The sequence below is a fragment of the Sarcophilus harrisii genome, chromosome 1 (genome assembly GCF_902635505.1).
Source record: "Sarcophilus harrisii chromosome 1, mSarHar1.11, whole genome shotgun sequence".
Lineage (NCBI taxonomy): Eukaryota > Metazoa > Chordata > Mammalia > Dasyuromorphia > Dasyuridae > Sarcophilus > Sarcophilus harrisii.
Genome location: NC_045426.1, coordinates 678,459,698 through 678,483,648, shown reverse-complemented (window position 1 = coordinate 678,483,648; position 23,951 = coordinate 678,459,698). Strand labels below are relative to the sequence as shown.

The 23,951-nt window shown below is 37.1% G+C and overlaps 1 protein-coding gene across 6 annotated transcripts in view; it reads left to right on the top strand.

Moving 5' to 3' along the window:
• Nucleotides 1-6,750: 6,750 nt before the first annotated feature.
• Nucleotides 6,751-23,951, top strand: part of LOC100935365 (piwi-like protein 1) — a 42,937-nt gene continuing 25,736 nt past the window's right edge. Inside the window, exons 1-7 of one of the 6 annotated variants that reach the window (XM_031948409.1) lie at nt 7,230-7,439; nt 8,262-8,279; nt 9,108-9,206; nt 9,889-9,997; nt 21,464-21,589; nt 22,213-22,427; nt 23,078-23,199. In XM_031948409.1, coding sequence (XP_031804269.1) covers nt 9,129-9,206; nt 9,889-9,997; nt 21,464-21,589; nt 22,213-22,427; nt 23,078-23,199 — 650 coding nt within the window. In that variant the 5' untranslated portion in view covers nt 7,230-7,439; nt 8,262-8,279; nt 9,108-9,128. Of the gene's footprint in view, nt 6,950-7,014; nt 7,190-7,229; nt 7,463-8,261; nt 8,280-9,107; nt 9,207-9,888; nt 9,998-21,463; nt 21,590-22,212; nt 22,428-23,077; nt 23,200-23,951 lie in introns of those variants that run through there. The other 5 variants (XM_031948408.1, XM_031948411.1, XM_031948412.1 and 2 more) reach the window with 5 other exon arrangements.

The window sequence follows — 23,951 nt, the reverse complement described above, 5'->3', positions numbered from 1 at the left end:
CTAATGCAGAATTTGAACCCAGCTTTTCCTGATTCCAAATCCAGTTATCTATATCCTCTCCCGCATCCTCTGCTTCTCATGGTGATCTACAGCAGCAAGAAAATGTGTCTAATTTAAATTTGGGAGAAATCATTATCAGTAATTACCACATATGTAGAAGCAAGTAAGTAATATATACTTACTTATATGGCAGTAAAAGAACCAGTACCATGTGTTTTAATGAGCAGGAAACTGGATGATAAGTGACCTATAACATAAAGGAGTAACTTTACATCAGACTTTCGGAAGAAAAGGCAAAAAAAAGGGGCTAGCTGGGTGTTACTGTGGAGAATTATGATCAAATGAGATAATGTTTGTAGAACATTTAACTTGGTTCAAGTAAGTGCTATATAAATGTTAGCTATGATAATGATGGTGATGAACCACTGGCTGAATACAGGATCACTTATATACAGCACCAGGACAGACTTTGAGTGGATTGTGTTATCAATACACAATCTCTAAAAGAATCAAGCCTTTTTATTCAGCACAGCAAGAAGTCTTCAGAACCTAGACTCTTGATTCCAATAATGCAGCAGGCAACCTGTCCATGACTACATTACCTGTGGGATTGTTGCCGGCTATTTCAAAACTATGCACAGAAGGGCCCACCTAACATGCCACAAGGCCTTCCCAGATTTCTCTCAACTTCTCCAGAATATTAGTGGGAACCTGTCACCCCTCACTCTTGCTATATGACCAATCCACCTCTTCTTATTGGCAAACACAGTCTCTTAATGTTGTCCTTTATACTTATTCTGATTGTTTGTGTGCTACAGCCCTCTCCCACACCCCCACACACCTGATTCTCTCACTTTTAATCCTTTGGAGGCAGTAGTGTTTCATGTCTTAGTACTAATGGCATAATCAGTATTTAAAAGATGTGCTTTTTCTTTAGGAGAAAGCTTAGAACTTCACAATTTCCCCAAAGCAATTCAGCTTGCTTTCTTCCTCTTGTTCAACTCTATTCCCAACACTCTGTCCATTTGTACTGGTTGCCTCAGATGTACTACAGATGGATGAGTCTCTTGGAGAGCAATTCAAATGCAAACTGAAAGGTGAGCAACAGACATTTTTCATCTACTTGGTCTTTCCCATAAGGATCAAATAACCAAAATTCCTTGAGTGATTCCAAGTATCTTTTAGGAGGCTTTGCCAGATCCTGGGGCTTGATAGAGTCTTAACAATGTCGCTCACAAACAGAAGCCTTAGAAGACTTTATCATACACAAAGAATCCCTTCTTATTCTACACTCCCTATCCATCAGCTTCATCACAAGTCGACTCCATTTGACAAGAGGTTAGTGTTAGATTATTATTATTCAGAAGTTCTGGGTTATCGAATGTTGCTTGCAAAAGCCAATTTGTTCCTTATCTTCATCAAGGAAGCCTTCAATTGTACAGATGAATGGCTTTCATAAAGCTTTGGGACAGATGGATACATTGGCCTATAAGCCAGCTGATAGTGAGTTCTTAATAACATCTGGGGGGCATTAATAATAAAGTTCAAGATTTTTTCCCCTTTACGTCTTTGGAATGCTCTTTTGAAAATTTTCTATATTAGTGCCTCAATTATAACAGCAATTATTTATTCAAATATCCTATGTGCCTAGAAGTTTAAGGCTGTCTTTCATAACATAAAATCAATGTTGCCCAGGATTGTAATAATTGTGTTAGGATGATTTTTATAAAGCCACATGGTGAGTAGGATGTACTCTGAAAATTAGGAGGTTGGTTCTAAACCCAGCTTTGTCAGTGAACCATCTTAATGTATGGCTTTAGGCAAATCCTTTTATTTATCTCCATAGATATGCCATTTGTCAGTCAGTCAGTTTGCATTTATTAAGTACCTTCTAAGTCTCAGACAATGTCCTAAGCACTAGGGATGCAAAGAGAGACTAAAGACAGTTCCTGGCTTCAGGGAGTTCACAATCTAATGCAGGTGACAATAAGCAGATATACAGACTAGCTATATGCAGCACAAATTGGAAATAATTTAGAGAAGGTAGGCACTAGAATTAAGAGAGCGTTTGGAAGGACCTCATGTAGAAGGTTTTATTTAGAACTTGAAGGAAGTCTGGGAAGCCTGGGGGCAGAGATGAAGAGGGAGAACATTCTAGGAACTGGGGAAAGCCAAAGAAAATGACGAAAGCTGAGAGATGAAGCAACTCTCTGTCTCTGTCTCTCTCTCTGTCTCTCTGTCTCTCTCTCTCTCTCACTCTCGCTCTCGCTCTCACTCTTTCTCTCTCTCTCTCAATAGATAGATATAGATAGATAATAGCCATAGATAGATATGTAGATATATATATGTATATATAGATATAGATATAATAGCTAGACAAGTATTGGCTGGGAGATGGAGGTAAGAAGAGAATGTAAAATGTAAGAAGAATGGAAACATCTGGGGAGAGGTAATAAGTTATGAAGGGTTTTGAATGTCAAATGGAAGATTTTGTTTTTGACCTTTGAGGTGGTAGGGAGGAAGGGATGACATGACCAGACCTGCAATTTAGGGAAAAGATTTTGGAGGCTGAATGGAAGGTGAATTGGAGTCAGTAGAGTCTTGTGGCAGGTCCAACCACTTGCTGGCCCGAGATAATGAGGACCTTTACCAGAGCGGTAGCAGTATCAGAACAGGGGGCAAATTTGAGAAATGCTGCGAAGATGAAATTGGCAAGCAATATATTGGATGGGGAAACGGAGGAGAGAATGAGGCTGGGATCTGGGAAACTGGAAGGATGATAGTGTCTTTTAATAGTTTTTTGAAATTTTGGAAGGGAGGAGGATTTATAAATAAAGACAATGAGTTTAATTTTAGACTGGAGTTTACAGAGATGTTTGGGATTGATAGAAGATTTGACAATCATCAGCATGGAAGGTGATTAGAGGGATAAAACAGAGCCCTCTAGGATGGCATAAGATGCCAGTGGTGATAAGAGGAAAGAAAGAACAGCTGAACACTATCTTCCTTCCAGTTCCGCAGGCTCCCAGCCTGGGTTTTACTCTCAATTTTTTATTCCCTCCACTCTTCCCCCATTCCATTTGGTGCCAAGGTTTTCATTTTTTTACAAAATTCCTTCTAAGATTCCCTCTAGCTTTGAAAGTATGTGATTTTAAGTAGCCTTGCCAGTTAAAGGGTACTTAAGTGATGTCTCAATATAGATCAGTAGACATCAGAGGCAGGATTTGAACCTAGGTCCTCTGATTGTCAGAGTTTTTTCCATTATATCATCTGTTTCCAGATCAACTCAACAAAGATTTAAGCTCCTATTGTAAGCCTGGAACTGTGCTAAGTGTTGGGTGGTCCTCTTAGATGACTCTATTGAGTAATTATTACAAGATGAATCCCAAGGGAGAAAAAGGGACAGTTGTTAAAATCCTGATTTTCTATTCTTGTACTATCATTCAGCTGACAGGCTCACTGTGGTTGTGTTTTTATGTATAAGGAGATAATGTATCCAGGCCTCTGAGATTTTGAATGAATAGAACTTAAAAGTATTAGTCAATTAGATTTAGGATCTCTATGGGACCATCAATACAGGAACTTAAAAAAAAATCAGAATATTTCTCCTTTATCTCTTATTTTTAAATTTTGAAACATTTGTATGATAATCAAGTTTCTATAACTATCAAATTAAATCAAATCATATAAGGAGAAATTTCCTATGCAAATATTAAAGAAATATATGAATATAAGCTATTAACAGGTAGTTTTACTTACAAGAGAAACATCTCTGAATGAGATCACAGACCATTAGTCATATTAATAAGTGTCTCCATCAATCTGCTTTCATGTAAATTTCTTTAAAAATCACAGAGAAAAAGAAACCATCAACACAGAGACTTAAAATGGACAGTGCTAACACTCCGTTATATTTTTATGGATTTTTTTTTTTTTTTTTTTAGTCCATGGGATTACATGGTACAAGTTCATTTCTTGTTCCATTGCTCCATCTGTTGGCAATATTCAAGAACATCTTTTTCAACTCAAAACACTCCAAATCCCAATGGAGTTTAGAAGAAGACATTCTTGCTAAGAAACAAAACCATCCATCTGAAAAATCTAGTTGCCTGGACAAGTGTTTCACATTGCACTTTTCTTTGCCTTTTCTAATGTAAAGAACTCAATTAAATTTTCATTTGAATTTCCATAGCAATAACACAACTAGTACTAAAGAACTGAATAAGATCCAGGATGTGGATCTCAAAAAATCTTAGAGATAAATTAATCCATTTCTTAATTTATTTTTAATTATAGTATATAGCAGGAAATATAATCTTATATCCTATTTTGTCAATGTGTTCTGTTCTTATTATCCAGAGTTCTGAAATGCTTTTCTCAGATGACAATCTCCTAACCTCCTATCTTGCCTTTTCATTCTACCTAAATTTTTCTCCAAATTAGAACCAGCGAGGGAAGGCAGGAGGTAGAACCTTGGACCTGGATCAGGAATAGTGGAGTTACCTTGGGCAAGTAATTTCAACCTGTTTGCCTCAGGTTCCTCATCTGCAAAATTATCTGGAGATAGAAATGGCAAACCATTCCAATATCTTTGCCAAAAAACCCCAAAAAACAAAAGGGGTGACAAGAATGGGAACTAAATTATAACAGAGCCACAAAGCTTATTAGGAACAGAACAGAAAATTAGGTCAGTGATGATAGTGTTTTTCTACCATGCTGACTACTATTTCCACACCATTTCCCCAATGAACAAAGTCGAGTGAATTAGAAAAGAGTGGATTCTTCCTAATCTACAACTGACAATTCTTCTGGCCACAGTAAGATAATGAAGCAGTATTCTTCATTTTAAAACTTTTTTTATGCTAACTGTCAGGGTCCACTCAATGCATTTGCTGCTCTCAACCTCCATTGAACTTGTAAATTCAAATACTACTAATGAAGCCCTACTTAGGGTCCAGCCCAGTGCTGGAGACTATAAGAGCTACTGAGAACAATGCTTTACCTTGTTTTACTCTCCCAGAGTGCACAGACCTGGAAGAATGGGGTGGATGCATAGGTGGAGAATTGTTGTTCTCGTTATCAGGGACAGATAGATATTTCATAGGGTCATAGGACTTATGGCTGGGAAAAAAAACCTTAGAAACAATCTAGTGTAATTCCTTCATTTCACAGATGAGAAATTGAGATTCAGCAAGATTAATAATAATTCACATTCATAAAGTTTTCAAGGGGGGAGGGGAGAGTGAAAGCAGGTGGTGGTTGTGTACACAAATTGACAATTCTTGTCAATGTCTTCTTAGGTTCTAAGAAGACATTGACAAGAATTGTACAGGATGGGAAGGCATGAATATATTGAAATCTGCAACACTGGAAGGGATCTAAAAGTTGTTGAGATCATAAAAGTCAGTTCAAGTCTAATTACAAAGTTGCTTGTTTTCCACCTCTGAGGTATCACTTCACACCTCTCAGATTGACTAAGATGACAGGAAAAGACAATGATAAATGTTGGAGGGGATGTGGGAAAACTGGGACACTGATGCATTGTTGGTGGAGTTGCGAACTGCTCCAACCATTCTGGAGAGCAATTTGGAACTATGTCCAAAGGACTATCAAACTGTGAATACCCTTTGATACAGCTGTATCTCTACTGGGTTTGTATCTCAGAGATCATAAAAAAGGGAAAGTGATCTACATGTGTAAAAATGTTTGTAGCAGCCCTTTTTGTAGGGGCAAGAAACTGGCAATTGAGCGGATGTCCATCAACTGGGGAATGGCTTAATTAGTCATGTGCTATGAATGTAATGGAATAATATTGTTCTATAAGAAATGATGAATAGGATGATTTCATAAAAGTCTGGAAAGACGTCCATGAACTGATGCTAAGTAAAAAGAGCAGAACCAAGAGAACATTGAACACAGCAACAAGATATGTGATGATGACCTGGGATGGACTTGGCTATTTTCAACAATGAGGTGATTCGAGGCAATGCAATGCAGAGCCATCCCAATCCAGAGACAACTATGGAGACTGAATGTGGATCATAACTTAGTATTTTCACCTTTTTTGCTGTTTGCTTGTTTGTATGTTTTTTCCCCTTTTGATATGATTTTTCTTGTGCAACTTACGAGGAATATGAAAAGATGTTTAGAAGAATTGCGCATGTTTAACCTATTGCATGCCGTCTAGGAGAGGAGGGAGAGAAAAAAAAAAAAACTGAAACATAAGGTTTTGCAAATGTGAATGTCGAGAATCTTTGGAAAAATAAAAAGCAATCAAAGGACTGTCTTCATCAGCCCACGTGGAGGCTTCCTTATTTTCATTTTACCAACATGGAACTGAGGCTGGTTGTCAGATTCTGAATACGGATTTTCTGAGTAAGGTCTTGTTCTCTCAACACCATCCTGCTGCTAACGTTTGGAGGGTGTTTATTGAATCTGAACACAAACAGTCCAGCTTGGAGCACCAAGGAGATACTGCCAGTCAGCCCGCAGCGCAGGGCCTCCCCTTCCACGTCCTGGGATTTGCACACCACGCTGGGAGAATCAGAGTGATCTGGACAGCGAGTTTCCCGGAAGAACTTGGTGCTGGGGGAAAGCGGGCCAGGTCCTGAGCCCCAGGATCCCACGCTGACTGGCCCCGGGAGAGCGAGTTCTTCCTGCCCCTCCCCACCACGTGTGCTGCGAGGCATACACGCCCCCCGAGGTTCCGGGGGAAACCAGCAAGCTTTTCCTGCGTCTCCGGAACGTGCACAGTCCTGGTCAGACGCTGCCCCTGCTTGCTACAGACATCTTCCAGCCCTCTCCGTCTCTGCACCTCAGGAGGCTTGGGACCCCGGGGCCGGCCATGGACCACCTGGACTCGATGAAGTTCTCAGGTTTCGGAGGGATGGGGCCCCAGCAGCCGCACCGTTGGCAGGGGCCGCCCGCCACCATCCCTTACCGAGAGGAGGTGAGCCCCCCCCCCCCCCCCCCCCCCCCCCCCCCAGTGCAGCCAATGGGGCCGAAGTGTCCGCGGGGATGGTGGGCGGGGCGGGGCGATGGCCTCGGGCCTTCGCCACGTGCTTTTGAGGCCACTGACCTTCATTAAAGTTAGTTTCTGACCCCTCCGCCCAGAAAAGGAGACCCACCCCCCCCTTTCCTCTGTCTGGCCAGCAGGCGAAGTTCTGGAGTCCCAGGCCTAACTGACAATGTAGGGGTCACTAGGGAGATTTTACCAAGGGAAGGCTGGGGAAGTAGCCCATTGAGACTGGGGGAGTGGGAGGCTTGAAACGGGCTGCGGAGGGATCGCGCTGACCGCAGGCTAGCCGCTATAAACTATAACCGTTGGGGCTCGGGGGGGAGTCAGCCGTTGTTGCTCCAGCACCGGGTGGGTGTCGGGGGTCAAGTAGAGTCCAAGGTGGAAGGCGATTAAGGATTGTTGGGAAGAGGGACTTCTGCTGGTGAGGATGGTTTGCCACTTACGGTAATGCCCCTGTAACGGGGCTACTTGGAGGGGGAGGTCTCGAGGAGGCTGGGTCGCCCCCACTCTCTTGTAATAGAGCCATTTGAGGTCTCGAGAAAGGGATGGACCCTGGAGAGTGAAGCCTTGAACCTTAATTGCGAAGCATCTTGGAGACACCTCTTGGCAACTATGGGAAAGGAGGGCTGTCTCATCGAAACAGGGTGATGGTTGTTTGTTGCTATTGATTTTTTTATAACCCTCACAAAGCAGAGGCTGGACATCTTGGCTTCCAACAAGCCCTTGGGGGAGTTTTCTCTCCTCCTTGTCGGGATGCCAGTCTTGATGGACTCTCTCCAGGAACTGCTAAAGAAGGGCTTTTATTAGCGCAGCTGATCCTTTTTTTTTTTTTTTTTTTTTTTTTTTTTAGCGCAGCTGATCCTTTTTTAGCAGGGATTGGGAATGGGGAGTTTTGCCCACCTGGCTAAACAGATACGTTGTTTGTTATCCGAGTTCTCCAACTCTTCTCTTAAGCCCGACCTGCAAAGCCCTCCTTGACTTGAGCAAGTTGAGTAAATTAAAAATACTCAGTTTGCTCTAGGCTGAACAGAATAGAGTGGAGAGCTTGCACTGACCTCGGTACCATTTTCTTTTCTACCGATTTGATGTGATTTGCCCATTAAGACAATTTTATTAAGAGTAAAGCCATTTTAAGACAACCCTGGAGTGGTAACACAGAATTTCTTACTTCGGAACTGGAAATTATTATAGCCAATATGTAAAGCACCTTTTTAAAGTTCATATGCCTTTTTTTTTCTTCCAGAATACACATGGACTTCTGGTAAATAGCCCAAGAAAAATTCCCCAAACTTTTATTACAGGAAGAATTGTGTAAAAAGAGCTGAAATGCAAGCACTGAGGTCTCCCTCCCTTTCTCTCTTCCTTCTTAATAAATTGACTCCCTGCCCCACCTGTCCCCAAATCACCTAGAAGCCAAACCTCAGGTTAAAATCAAACCTTTATATATTTAATATCTAGAGTAGTCATTTTTGTAACATTGCAGAGTAAATTCCAAACCACAATTTTCCTTCAACTAAGAAATAGTTGAAAAAATGGAAACATGTGTAGATACTGAAAGTTTGGTTCAAGTAAAGAGAAATGCTAATATGTTAATGACAAGAGCAGAAAACTAAAGAATTGAAATTCAAACAAAAGAAGTTTTGGTAAAGAATAATGTAAATTTAGTTTGAAAAACATTGTTAATTCTTTGGGTAATTTGCAATACATTTGTTTCATGCTTGGGCACTCTGAAAATTTAGAGCATTTAAATCAGGGGTCCTCAAACTACAGCCTGTGGGCCAGATGCAGCAGCTGAGGACGTTTATCCTCCTCACCCAGGGCTATGAAGTTTATTTAAAGGTCGACAAAACCAAGTTTTTGTTTTTACTGTAGTCCGGCCCTCCAACAGTCTGAGGGACCGTGAACTGGCCCCCTATTTAAAAAATTTGAGGACCCCTAATTTAAACCAACCTCCTATATTTTCTTGTGTTGAGAATTTAATTTGGGGGGAACCTATTTTGACAAAATTTTCAAAATATAGTGAGAACTTAAGTCAAAGTCAAGGAAAATCAAATTGATTAGCATACTCAGAGCATATTGCACATTTCAGAATTACACATTTTCAGAAAAAATGAGTGGACGTGCACGAGCCAGAGCAAGAGGAAGGGCTCGAGGTCAGGAAACATCACAACTTGTGGGACCTGTTGCAGTAAGTGTATTCTTTAGTTACTTAGGGAAGCTACTAACCTCATTATTGATCAAATATTAATTGGTGAATTGATAGTTTTTGTTGAAAATGACTGAAAACTTTGCCATAAGGGAGACTTATGCTGAAGATAAAAAAAGGATTAAGGTGCTTCAGCTTATCTATCTTTATCTAATATTGACGACTGAAGGAATGGAAACAACCCTGGACTTGGAGCCAAAAAGGATTAGGTTTTGATGCTGGCTTTAGGACAGTGGGCAAAGACCTTGATCTCTATTTCCAACAAAGAGGCAAGGCCTGTAGTAACCTGATGCAGGTGAGGTTCAAATGGAATGTATGCTAATAAAGCACTGAAGATATAAATGTCTTCTATACATGTGAGGAGTTTGTAATCTTCCAGGGGAAAAATGTTTTATCCCTTTGTCCCAAATTGATTTGTCATGAAATCCAAAAATAGTTTTAAAAGGCGTTTTATAATTTTGGGCCAATTCTTTGATTTCTTTTTTTTGGGTCAGTTTTTTTAGTGGAGTAAAATATTTGCATATTTGAAAGATAAAAAGATAGATCAACTTGAAAGACTTATTTAAAATATTTTACTTAGTTGTACACTTCTGTCCTTTACTTGCATGTAAGTTATGTTTTAAATTGCTCCCCTCCCTTCTCCACAACCAACAAAATTTCCCAGAGTCAGCAGCCTGGATATTTGAAGCCAAGACCTCAGCAACCAACCTCTGAAGGTGAACTTGTTGGGCGGGGACGACAGAGAGGAGCACTAGGAGCAACCAAATCTCAAGGTGAAAGGGGTAGAGAAGGGACAGTTGTTTCTTTTTCTTGTTTAAGTTCTGTGCTGGTTACAGATGTGAATAGAAACTCTAGGTGAGGAAACCCTAAGTCCTACATTTGGATCAAATTCTTTAAGCATATTTGGTTGATTTTTAGCGTTATTTGCTGTAATATGCTGTATGTTCTTACAGTAGCTTAAGTTTCCAAGGGTGAGAAGTCACCCAGAAGCATCATTCTTCCTATATCCCAGATAAAGATTATACTGTTAATCTACAAGCAGTTATTAAATTAAGTACCTATTGTGTTCTAGACAATTGTGCTAAGTGCTGGGATGTTAAGACAAAAATGAAACAGTCCAAGACTTCAAGGTGTTGTATAACTTCTTGTATAATAACTAAACACTTAAGGTGGTTTTCAGAAAAGGACTAGCAACTGGAGAGGTTTGAAAGGGCTCATGTAGGAGTGGCATTTGCACTGCTGAAGAATTAGGGATTCAATGAAGAGGTGAGAAGGAAGTGTAGTCCAGGGATAATAGAAAGTCTGTGCAATCATGGAGATGGGAGATGGAATGTTGTGCACAGGGTCAATTTTACTGAGGGTTCACAAAGGGAAGCAATATGAAATGAATCTGGAATCCAGATGGTAAAGGGCCTTAAATGCCAAATAGAAATGAACAAATATTTGTGTGTGTGTGTGTGTGTTTCTCTCACATATACCCCCAAGGTACCAAGAAGCCATTGATAGTTTTTGTGCAGGATAGTGACATGATCAGATTCAAGCTTCAGGAATATTTCTTTGCTTTGGAGGAAGGAATGGGAAAGGGAATAGTAGGATAATTTGGAGGCTGTTTTTTAGTCTTAAGAGAGATATGATGAAAGATTTAAGTAGATGGAAAGAAGGGAACAGTTGTGAGATATTAAGATAGAATTTGTGAGCAAATAAGTGGAGGGAGAGATAAAATTTAGGTGAGTGGATGGATGTTGGTATCCTCAAGAGAAATAGGGAAGTTAGGACAAGTTGAGTTGAGAGATAGCTAAGGGACATGAAGCTGTCAATATGGTACTGAAATTCAAGATTTTTTTGACTGGAATTGGATGTAGGAATCATCAGACTAGAGATAATTGAAGTAATGGGAATCTTATGAGATCACCAAATGAGGGTGTAAAGACAATAGATGTAGGTCTTGCTGAGACTCTTAAGAGGTATACCCAGAGATAAGGAAAAAGACAGTGATGGTGGTACAGCAAAGTAAAGTTAAGCTAAATGTTAAGAGAACCAAGAAAAAAGTGTCATGAAAATCCAGAGAGAATGGACTATTCTGGAAGAGAGGGTGGGCAAAAGCATAAAATGCTCTAGTGAAATCAGGAAAGGACTGAGGAAAGACTCAATTGTGTTGACAGTTAATTGATTATTGTAAAATTTGGAGACAGCAGGCACTAAACTGAGGGATGAAGAATTTCTAGATTGCAAAAAGTTGAGACAAGGAAGTGGAGGCAGTCAGACACTGGTTGTATGCTGAATGCTGGAGTACAAAAAAGGCAAAAGAATAGTACCTGCTGTCAAGGAGCCTGCAGTGTAATGGGGAGACATGTGATAGATGAGATAATCAACAAAGGGAAAGCCCTAGAATTTAAAAGAATCAGGCAACTCTTCCTGTAGAAGGTGAAATTATAACTAGGACTTGGGGGAATCCGGGAAGTGGAGATGAAAAGGAGAGAAGTCTAGGCCAGTGACAGGAAGTATAAGGTGTAAAAAAGGGGAGGAGAATGACATGTTTTGAAAGGCTTTGTATATTAAAGGAGACTTATATTTGATTCTGGAGATGTTAAGTCACTGGAATTGACTGAGCAAGGAAAGTGACTTAGAATTGCATTTTAGGAAGATCATTTTGACAGCTGCGTGGAGGCTGTACTAGAATAGGGAGTCTAGAATAAAGCAGAATTGTTGCGTAGACGGAAGTCTAAGTAGGCATGTACCAGGGCAGTGGCAGTGTCAAAGGAGAGAAGGGCACATAGGAAAGATGTTAGGAGGGTAAAAATCACTGGACTTTGGCAACAGGTTGAACTTAAGTGGGATGAGAGAGTGAGGGAGTCCCAAGACAGAAGGTAGGATAGTGGGGGAGGAGTTGGGGAGAAAGAATTAGTTTAGATATATTGAGATGATTCCGGATTATTCATTTTGAAGTGTTCATTAGACAGTTTGAGATACAAGATTGGATGAGCAAAGGATATGAGAACAGTAGATTATGTCAGAGGTTCTGAGATAGGAGTGGAGAAAAAGACTCAATTACATTTGGCATCTTATTTTCTCAAAAAAGTATGAGAATAGAATTCCCTGCTGAGTGGGGGAGGTGGGAGGGTCATATGGAAGACTTGAGCAAGAAGTAACTAACCTTAGTTACTTTCACCATTAGTAGTCTACTCCATCTCTTCAAGATTTTGGGAAAACATAGAAAGTACCCCTAAAGGCAACTAGGCAGGCTTAAGGCACTTCAATTAAATCTTAGGGATAAAATTTTGAGTTACTGCTGACCTATTTTCAACATGTTTTAACATGTTGGATCTGAATTCTAAGGAACTTAAGGGGAAATTTGGTCAAAGTTGATACATAAACAAAAATCATCTCACAGATGTTCATTCATATTCTATTGAAGTTTTTCCTTATACTGTTCTAACTTGCCTATTTTTTGCCCCTTATGTCATTTTCCCTCTTAGTCCTAACCTCTCTATCTACTTGCTTTTCCCATTTGGCTTATAATTTTTTTTCTTAATTTTTTAAAATTTTCAATACATATACAAAGATAATTTTTCAACATTGACCCTTGCAAAACTTTGTGTTCCAGTTTTTCCCTCCTTTCTCTCCACCCACTCTCCTATGTGGCAAGTATTCCAATATATGTTAAAACATGATAAAAATATGTGAAATCCAATATAGACATACATATTTATACAATTATCTTGCTGCACAATAAAAATCAGATTAAAAAGGGGGGAAAACAAGAAAATAAAATTTAAAATTTATGGCTTACTAATTTAAAATGTTTTATTTCACCTACTAAATACTAAAGTTTTAGAGATAGTTCTCTTCCCTTTCAAAACCATAATCCTAGAAAAACCTACCGTTTTTGCTTCCAATTTTCTCATCTCTCTTTTCTCATTGCTTTTGCTCTTGTTTCTTACTGTACTCACACTGAAACTGTTTTTTCAGTTTATTGGTGACCTCAGTTACTAAATCTAATGGTCCTAATTAACATTTTTGCAGATTTCCTCTGTAACAAGAATTCTTAGTTTTCACTTTTCTTGGTCCATCTATTTTATTATACTCGCTAAGATTTGGTTCCATTCTGGTGACAAAGCTTTCTTGGCCACTTTTTCCAACACTGATTGAATTTTCCCATGGTATGGGAATTGGGACACTGCTTGCTCCCCATTGTCACTTATAGGCTTTCCTTCTACATCATCACTCAGTAATCTCTTTTGAGGTTCATTTAATCCATATTTATCCTCCAGTCAAGACCTTTCTCAATGAGTTCAGTATCTAGATCCTCTCTATCCTCTCCTGCTCCTGCCTTAGGAGACTTTAGCATGCACAAAAATTTATAATTAAATACCTCAATTTATACAGGTAAGCTAAATGTAGGATAAATCAGAAATTAATAAAGACAGGGAAGGTACTAAAATTAAGAGTTGGAAAGGTTTATTATAGATGATGGGAAGCCAGGAGACAGATAAGGAGGGAGTGCATTCCAAGAACAAAAATGCCTATAGCCGCTAGTCTGGAGTGTATTGTTTATGGAACAGTAAGGAAGTCAGTATTGTTGGATCAGACTACGTAGGAGGTGTAAGGTGTAAAAAAGATTGAACAGATAGGAGTGGACTAGGCTATAAAGGGTTTTGAATTTTTTCCTGGAGGCAATAGTTCATAGTTGGACCTGTACTTCAGGAAAATACTTTCAGTGGACAAACAAAAGGTGGATTGGAGTGGAGAGAGAGTTGAGGCAGCAGGAGTGCCAGCAGGGTTAGCAATTACTGAGGAGTTCTTGAGGGTGGGGGGCTGCACTTGAGTAGTGACAGTGTCAAAGGAGAGAGGGGGCTGCTGGAGAACTGTTACAAAGGTGAAATCGCTCACAGGAACAGCCAGGATGAGCCTGAGGGACTAGGAGGATGGTGTTGCCCCCTACAGGTGAGGAGAGGAATGTGGTTTTGGGGAAAAGATGAGTTCTGTTTGCGATTTCTTATTCAGTTCAGAATGTCTAAAAAGTAATTAGAGATTGGAGACTAGACTTCGATGGAAGGATTAGGATAAAATAGATTTGAGAATCATCAGCATAGAGATGGTAATAAGTCCATGAAAGCTGATGAGATCACCAAGTGAAGTGAAGACAGGGAGAAGAGGGATAGGACTGTGGAGACAGAGGAGGACTTGGATGAGGATCCAGCAAAAGAGACTTGGGACTGCTCGAAGAGGTGGGAAGAATCAGAAGAAAATGGGTAAAGAAGCCTTTCCTGATTCCCCTCAATTTTATCTCCATTTTATCCTGTATGTAGCTGTTTATACATATTTATTTGCCATATTAAGCTATGAACTTAATGAGAGCTAGGGTTGGCTTGTATCCTTCATATCCTCAGTGCTTAGCATGATATGTGGCATATAATGGCACTTATTTAATGAATACTAGTTACTGATAGCTCAATAACTTGCCATCACCTATATAAAACATTTTATTTCCCACTTTGTGACTTTTGGAAGTCCATTCCTGGAATGATTTCTGCCTTTAATTCCCTCTCTTGGAATCTGTAGCTTCCTTCCAGATGTGGTATAAATATTTTCTCTTACAAAAGGTGTCATCGTTCCCCATTTACTACATTTTTCATATTTATGGGTTATTTTTCTCAAAAAGATTTACATTTCTTGAAGATTTGTTCTTTTGTTTTTCTAGCTCAAGCACCTAATGTCTAGGATATAGGAGGTATTAAATGTTTAGATTGAATGTAATGTGATTTTGATACTGAATGTCCTAGACTCCCTGGGTTTTTGTATCCTAGTACCTGTCTGACTTAAGTCTCTTTTACCAGATTCTCATGTATGTCCTGCCTCAGGGTGTCTGCAGACCCTATTCTTCTCTCTTTCTTTTAAGTGGTCTCATTGGCTCCCAAAGTTCTGTTGATCATATCTGTGTATACGACTCATATAAGCCTTAATAGCTCTATGTGAGCTTTAGTCCCATATCATCAGCTTCTTGGACAATACTAGACATGAACTTTTCATTAGAGACCAAACTAGTTGACTCTGATCATTGCTTCTTTTTCAAGATATTTGCTAACCATTTTTCTTAATGCTATGTTCTAGAATTTTTTCAGCAATAAAAATATTCATTTACTTGGAATTGTTGGATCCTATTTTTTTTTTTGATCACCAGGTGATAGTTGCCCTTCTTGGTAATGCCACCTTTCCCAGGCTTCCATGAGTGGTCCAGTAATTATAGATATACTTTTCTCAGATTCCTGCCTGGTGAATTAAATTTAAGGCACCTGGGAGCTTTTTATTTCTATATTTAGCCACTTAAATATATTCATCTTTTGTTGTGTCTTTGTTGGTTTCTTAAATGTGTGCTTGAGAGAAAAACTTGGCATAGATAATAAAATTATTTTTAATATGAGGCATATTAAACAAAATCACTGATAAGGGATGATGCTAAACTAAATATTGTTCACATGGGATTTAAGTTGTCCACTTTTGGTCTCTGATCAGGTGATATTTCTAGCTTGATAAGTAGTTAGCCCTCCTCCTTTTGGGCATCATAAAATATGCACAAAGATTTTTTGATTTTAAGTTGGTGATGGAAGGTGATGGACCCTACTGACTTTAGAGAAATCCTAGTTTGAAATCCCACCTGTGACAACTATCAACTATATGAAATTGAGTCACTGTACCTTTGTAGACTATAGTTATCAGCCAATAAGGGGGTTGAGCATCTGATGTCTCTTCCAGTCATAGATTTACTTCTATGACCTCTTATAAAGATTTGAAAAAGCCAGATCTGAATCCTGTCAGCCAGATTTGACTCAGAAATAGAAGGGACTTAAGTGGCATCTCATTCCCTTCAGAGGCAATTAGATAGGCTCACAAAGGGTCAGAGTGTGTGTGTGTGTGTGTGTGTCCAGAGTATGGAATATTGATTTAATATTGACACGTTTTAGGCTACATAGATCATACTTTTCCATCTGCCTTTAAACATGCTTGAGTCTTGAAAAATCTTGACTCTAAATGTTCCTAAAAGGTCTAAAGGACTATTAATCACTAAATCCAATGTTTTTTTTTTTTCCTAGTTCTCTAATATAACAGTGTTTTGATGCAACTGAATAAATCCCTCCTTAATTGGATTCTTCTTTTGTGGTTTTCTTTCTTAACTGTATTTTAAATTTAAAAAAAATTTTCTTAATCACTTATATTTACCATCCTTTAAAACATATAGTAAAAAAGAGAAATAACAAGAATTCAGCAAAATTAATACAAATCAAAAAAATCTGATATTCTGCAGTGTTCCACACTTATTGTTCCCCATCTGAAAAGAAAAAAAATACTTTTTTGTATCTTTTCTTCATGGCCAAGTTTGGTCATAGTTTTCACAGCATTCAGTTTCCATTATTTCATTGTTGTTATGTCCATTACATTATTATAGTTATTGAATATACTGATTGTTTATATGAAGTCAAATGAAGTAATCAGAATCAGACAATCTCATGTTTTTCTGTAGGAGTAACACCCGCAAATGTTTATTTAATAACTGGCTTTTCAAGAAAAAAATGTAGGCACCACATATTTTAAAGTTCAATCTGCATTATTGACATTTATCTCTTATCGCTTATGTCTAGATTATCAATAAAATAATAAATTAAGCCCTGATTTGTAGCATTTTCTGATTTATGAATAAATATTCACACAAAAATTTAATGATTGACTCTTCAGTCAGTATGAACGGACTTGAGCTCATCACTTTCTCTTTAGTTTATCATCTTATTAATAAGTTCATTATAATGAAGTCATATTTCATTACATTCATATACCATAATGCTTATCCAGTATTAGATTGATGAGCATCTACTTTGTTTCTAGTTCTCTGATATTACAGAAAGTGCTGCTATAAATATTTTTATGTAAATGGGACTTTTATATGTCCAGCAGTAGAATTTCTTGATCTCAAAAGGTATTAAAACTTTCAGTCTCCTTGGAATAATTCCAGATTGCTTTGAAGAAAGGTTGTACCAATGCACAGATCTACCAAAAGTGCTTTAATGTGCTCATCTTTCTACCATCCATTCATCATTGATTATTCTTCTTTTTGTAATCTTTAATAATTTGCTATGCATGAAGCAAAACCCAAGGGATGTTTTGATTGGCTTTTCTATTATTAATTTGTAGCATTTGTTCATTTGATGGTCAATAGTTTGCAATTCTTTTGTTGTTCAGATCCTCTGACCATATCCCTGTTGAGGATTTTTTTTATTTTATGTATGTTAGTTGCCAGTTCATTCAACAAACATGTATTGGGAGACTGCTATGCACCAAGAATCTTATATTAAGTTGTGTAAAGAACATGAAAGTTTGTGTCACTGGCTTGCAGAGTGTAAGGACGTCACAATGTAAGATGTAAGAAGACTGAAAAGATAGGGGATGGGAAAAGATTATAAATAACTTTGAAGACCAAAAAGAGGATTTCATATTTGATCATGTGGGCAGCAGAGAGCCACTAAAGTTTGCATAGAAGAATGACATGATCAGATTTGTATATATAATTAAAAAAATAGCTTTGACAGCTTGGTGGAAGATGGACTAGAGTGAGAGTGAGGAAAGACTGGTGGAAGAGAAATCAACTTATAAAGTATTTGCACAAGTCCAGGCGTGAGGAAATAAGGATCATTATTAGGATGATGGAAATGTCAGAAGAGAGAAATGGGCACATGCAAAAGGTACTACAAAGATAAAATTGCCAGACCTTTGAAACAGATGGACACAAGGCAGAAAAGAGAGTGGTAGTACCATAAACAGCAAATAATGAATGTATTTAGAGGGGGCTGTTTTTTGGGGGGAAGATAATTGTTTGAGATATCCTGGGTTTAAGATTCTACAAGACATTTAGTTTGACATTTAGTTACTGTAGGCAATTGGAGATGCAATTCAGAAATCGGCACAGAAATTCCAGTTGGATAAATAAATTTGATACTCATAAGCATAGAAATAATAGAATTCATAGGAGATAAGATCACCAAATTAAATAGTATAGAGGAAGATGAGTACCCCAGATAGACACTAGGGGACAACATGAAGAGCCATCTAAGGGGAATAAATTAGAACAAGGATTATGAAAATGAGAAAGTGTGACTGATTCAAAAACCAGAGTTAAATTCACTAGGATAGTGGATTTAGAAAAGGTCAAAAGATTTGGCAGTTGAAAAATAATTGGTAATTATTTGAGTTGAACAATAGAATCCAGTCTATATAGTGTATCTAGAGAGAGAGAGAGGTTGGGAATTGGAGCCACTAATTTTGGATGGCTTTCCTCAAGGAATCGAGTATAAAAGGCAGGAGAGAAAAGGGACAAATATACCTCAGAGGAATGGATGGATCAAGTGAGCTTTTTGAGGTTGGAGAAGACATTTTTTTGTTTTTGTTGAAGTAGGTCATGAACTGAAGTTATTTGAAGGAGTTGATTATATATCTTAGGTTTCAAACCATTGTCAAAGATAGGATACAAAGACTTTTTTCTAAGTTCAAGTTTAATGTCCTTTTTTTTTTGACTTGAGATAATTGGGGTTAAGTGACTTGTCCAGGGTCATATAGCCAGGAAGTGTTAAATGTCTGAGGTCAAATTTGAACTCAGATCCTCCTGATTTCAGGGCTAGTGCTCTATCCACTGCACCACCAAGCTGCCTCTGGTTTTAATTTTCTTAAGTTCTTGATTTTACAACAGCTTTCCACAAAGTTATTTTTTTACCTTTCTCAACCATTTTTTCACTAGCTTATTAAAAATTATGAACTCAAATACTGCATATTACAACAAAAAGATGAAAATTATGTAGGGAAGACGACTACATTAAATATATATTTAGCATGTTGGTACAGTGGAAGAAGCTCTGAGCCTGGAGTCCAGGAGACCTGAATTCATATCTGGGGTCAAAAAATCACTAGCTGTGTGATAATGGACAAGTCACTTAAGCTATCAGTTTCTTTACCTATAACATAGAGATAGATAATAGAGTTATTATAAAGATAGAAAGAAATATCTGGCAATAGTGCTTAATAAATGCTTATTCAAGTGTGTGTGTGTGTGTGTGTGTGTGTGTGTGTGTAAAATTTATAATGTTACTAGCACATATTGTGTCCCTTTCTGATCTTGAACTAACTTGTCCCTGACTTCCTTATAAATAAAAAAGAATAGTCAAAGCAAAAGAAATCCAACACATAAGCCATGTCCTGAAAATCTCTTCTCTCGGTCCAATCCTTTTAGTATAAAGCCTCTCTACCATGTAATAGAAGTTATGCTTCCATCCAAATTCTAGATTGATCATTGTGTTCATAAGACCTCTGAAGACCTTCACAATAGTTTTCCTTGATTGTGATTATTGTGCAAATGTTTCTTGTTTTGCTCACCTCAGTATCAGTTTGTACAAATCTTCAAATTGCTTTTAATGATTTATAATCATAAATACATTTTTACCAGTAATATTCTTACACAATAATTTGTTCAGCCATTTCCCAACTTGACACTTTTAAAAATTAACTTATTACAATGAAGGTGCTGGACCAAGTATTTTTGTGCATATGTATACTTTCCTTCTCTTGATATTGCAGGTGAGAGGAATTGTTTAGCTTAGTGACTTTGAGTAGTTTTGTATTTATTTTCCATTGCATCATTTCAAAGTGGCACCATCTCTGGATTAGTGTGGTCATTTCTAGTCTGTCAAAGGTTTTTCTTTTTGTCATTTCTGCTAATCTGATGGTGGGAGGTTTGAAACCACAGAATAGTTACAATGTATATTTCCATTATTACTGATTCGAAGCACTTTTCCACAAGTTGATAACTTTTTTTAAAAAGTATTTTTGAAAAGTGTCTGTTTCTTTAAAACACATTAAAAATGGTACTTGTTTTTATATAATGATATCAATCCCATATGTATTTTGTATATTAGATATATATAAAACACATTTTCCCTAGACATCTTTCCTTTTAATTTTTTACACATGCAAAATTTCTAAAATTTATGTAATAATTGCCTGTTTTACATTCTGTGATGATCACCTTTATCACTTTTTAGCTAAGAATCTCCTCTGCAGACATAAGTTACAAAGGCATCTCCTTTCATGTTGGGTTTATTATGATACAAAATGTTGACTGAAACCTAATTTCTGTCAGACTGCTTTCCAGTTTTACCAGTATTTTTGTCAAATTTGAGAGTTCTTGCCCTGTAAGTTAGTTTCTTTAGGTTTATGGAACATTGAATCACGTTTACTCAATCTGTTCCATTGATTAAACACCGAAAATCTCCACCATGTTTGGTATATCCTATATAGAGGACAGAAGTGGCAGTATTGAACAAAAGTCCATAGAACTTTTGTATATGGCATTGAGCAGATAAGAAAAGTGATTTTGATTTTTGCCAAGCATGTTTACATAGACTCCATTTTCATTTAATGGTAGTTTTAAGAAGGCAAAGGAATAAGACTTACAAAATATTCTTTTTATGTGAAAATTGCATCTTCCCAGTCCTTAAATTAAAATGCAACCTTGCCTGTCATAATTATATGTTTTACTCACAAGAGCATTGATTTTTTTTTTAAACTAGGATTGGTCTCATAGCACAAATTTGAAATAGAAATTCCATCTAGGAGAAAACAAGAAAATACCAATTTTAAAAGTTTAAGCACATGAGTTCTTGTCAGTTATCTGAGGGAGAGGGGAAATAAAAGATTATCTTTATTCATAATCTTTACACTCAGTTGAGGAAAAGTATTAGGTATATGCTTTTATCTGAAGAACTTTTTATTCAAACTCACTACTGTTACACATTTAATTGAAAATGTTACTATACTTTCCGCTACTTAGAAAACTGCTGTCCAGTGCTATCAACATAATAAATGTTTTAGTGTATAATAAGGAAAATGATACATAGACTAGAAAACAAAAATTGTGTAGGTCTGAGAGATACTATCTTGATAATGTTACTCATTTCTGAAGTTGTATCTTCTAAAGATTGTTGAGAAATTCTTAAGGTTTTACTTTATTTTATTATTCTGCCAGCAGATTAACCAGAGCAATGTTGATAAAAGTTCACCTGTACATTGTCCTGAGTATTTCAGCTGCATTCAGAGATCTGTTTTAATAGCATTAGGGAAATTAAATCTCATAGTTTCTTATTTCTATATGAGTAGCTTTATTTCTTAACTAATGTATAATTTTACTTTTCACAATCATTAAGAGCTTCAGATTTCAGCTGGATTCCAGGAGCTATCTTTGGGGGAGAGAGGAGGCCGTCGAAGAGATTTTCATGACCTTGGGGTGAATACCAGACAGAACTTAGAACATGTTAAAGAGTCAAAAACAGGTATGTGAACTTTAAGGAATGTCATTTTAGAAGGTTTCATCTTAAGTCTACTAATGTACATACTCGTTTGGGAAGGATCTATTAAACAAATGAGAACATAATTATTAGGGTATTCCATTTTTCTGTGTCTTTCATTTACAATTTATCTTACATGCATTGCAAAGTAGACAAAATACTATGAGAGATCTTGGTCTGCACTTTTTTTTTTTCTTAACCCTCTTTTTTTGGGGAAAATTTCTTACATCTTGTTTTGAAATAAACATGTCAAGTCACATTTCATGGTTATGAGAGATTAATTCTTTGTTTGCATTGGTTGTTTCTGTGTAAAATTAGTGGCCATTGGCTAGTTGTTTGATGGTAGTGAGATTATTTGGCAGGTTATGTGTTAGTTAACAAACCTCTGAGTAGGCTTAATTGCTTAGGGAATAAATTTATCTGCTTAGATAAATGGATTAGGTTATAGTCTTTAAAGAGTTGGCCATATCTGAGACTGTACTTTTGTTCTTTTTTGCTTCTTATTTAAGGAAACTGATTCTCTTAGATTTTTATGTGAAATGTGTTCAGGAAAGAATTAACACTTTTCAATACTTCACAGTTGGATAACTTCTTGTTCTGTTTTTCAGGTTCTTCAGGCATTGTAGTAAGATTAAGTACAAACCACTTTCGACTGACATCTCGTCCTCAGTGGGCTTTGTATCAGTACCATGTTGATTATAACCCACAAATGGAAGCCAGAAGACTCCGTTCAGCTTTACTTTTTCAACATGAAGAACTAATAGGAAGGTGTCATGCTTTTGATGGAACAATATTATTTCTACCCAAAAGACTACAGAATAAGGTTGCAATATTTTTAAAATGCTTTTTAACATTAAAAAAAATTTTAAATTTAAGGAAAATAACTAATTGCTGGGATACTGGATAATTCAGAATATTAAATAGTATCAGTTTAAGAGAGTACTTAAGGGTGTTGATGTTTGAATGTTTGAGCTGCAGGAAAAACTGCCATCGGGGACAGCCTGCGTCCTTGCCACTTTCTTTTGCTTTTATTTCTTGACTTCACAGAATTTGGATGATTTGAGAGTTAGTAATTCCATTCCTTTTCATGATAGAGGAATGATCTAGTCCTTGCCATCATTCCTGCCATTCCCACTTAAGATAGTCAATTTGCCTTGTAGAGACTGCTAGCATTTTCGTCTTGTCTTAACTACTTATGTAACCTAATGACCTTTGGGCCTTGCCATCTGCCCTGTCATTTAATCCTTTACTTTGTGGGCCTGTAAGTTATATTGAATTTTGTATTATGTGCTATTCTCCTCCTGACCTCATCCTTTAAGAGTTTTTGATTCCTGTAGAGCTGGTACTGTCTTATTCTTTGTATTGTTAGCACTTAAGCAATACTCTTAAAACACAGTGCTTCCTACATACATAGAGTGCTTTACTAAATGCTTTAACAATAACAAATGCTTTTTTATTTATCATTCCTCATAGGTTACAGAAGTGTTTAGTCAGACTCGGAATGGAGAAACTGTGAAGATAACAATCACTTTAACAAATGAACTTCCACCTACTTCACCAACTTGTTTACAGTTTTATAATATTATTTTCAGAAGGTTTGTTAAAACTTCTCTTACTCTTACTGAGTAATTCTCTTACTGAGAATGTTGACTTTAGGGGCAGTGAGGTAGTGCAATGGACAGTGTGCTGGACAGGGAGTCAGGACGACATGAATTCAAATCATTTCTCAGAAATGTATTAGCCACATTACTCTGAACAGGTCACTTATTGTTTGCCTAATTTTGTCATCTGTAAAATGGGGATAGTACCCCATTAGTACCTATTTTCCTGGATTGTTGTGGGGATCAAATGAGATATTTGTGAAGTACTTTGCACCGTGCCTGAAATATAATAAGTTGAAGTAAATGTTAGATATTTAACTGTTAGTTTGTATCAAGTCATGAAGAGAAGCTTTTTACAATTTTAAAAATTTATATGGTATGGTTTATATTTGAACCACTTTAAATACATAAAATACAACTTTTTAATCACTCGAGATTCTTCTTTCCATTCTCATTTTTTAGTTGTAGGTACTTTTTTCTCACTTTATATCATTTTGAGATTTTTTCTTTTTTCTGTATTTAGTATTTTAATTATAATAATCTGTTACATTAATGTACCACTTCTTATTCATTTGGCCATTCCATCCTTTGATGTTTAGGTTGGTTGATTCTCAGTTTTACAACTACAAATGAAGCCATTACGAATGACTTCAAAAAGTTGATTCTTTTTCTTTGTGTTTTTGTTAACCCTTTCAGGATGTATTTTGTATTTAATTTAATTTAAAGGGTATGATTATTTTTTATCA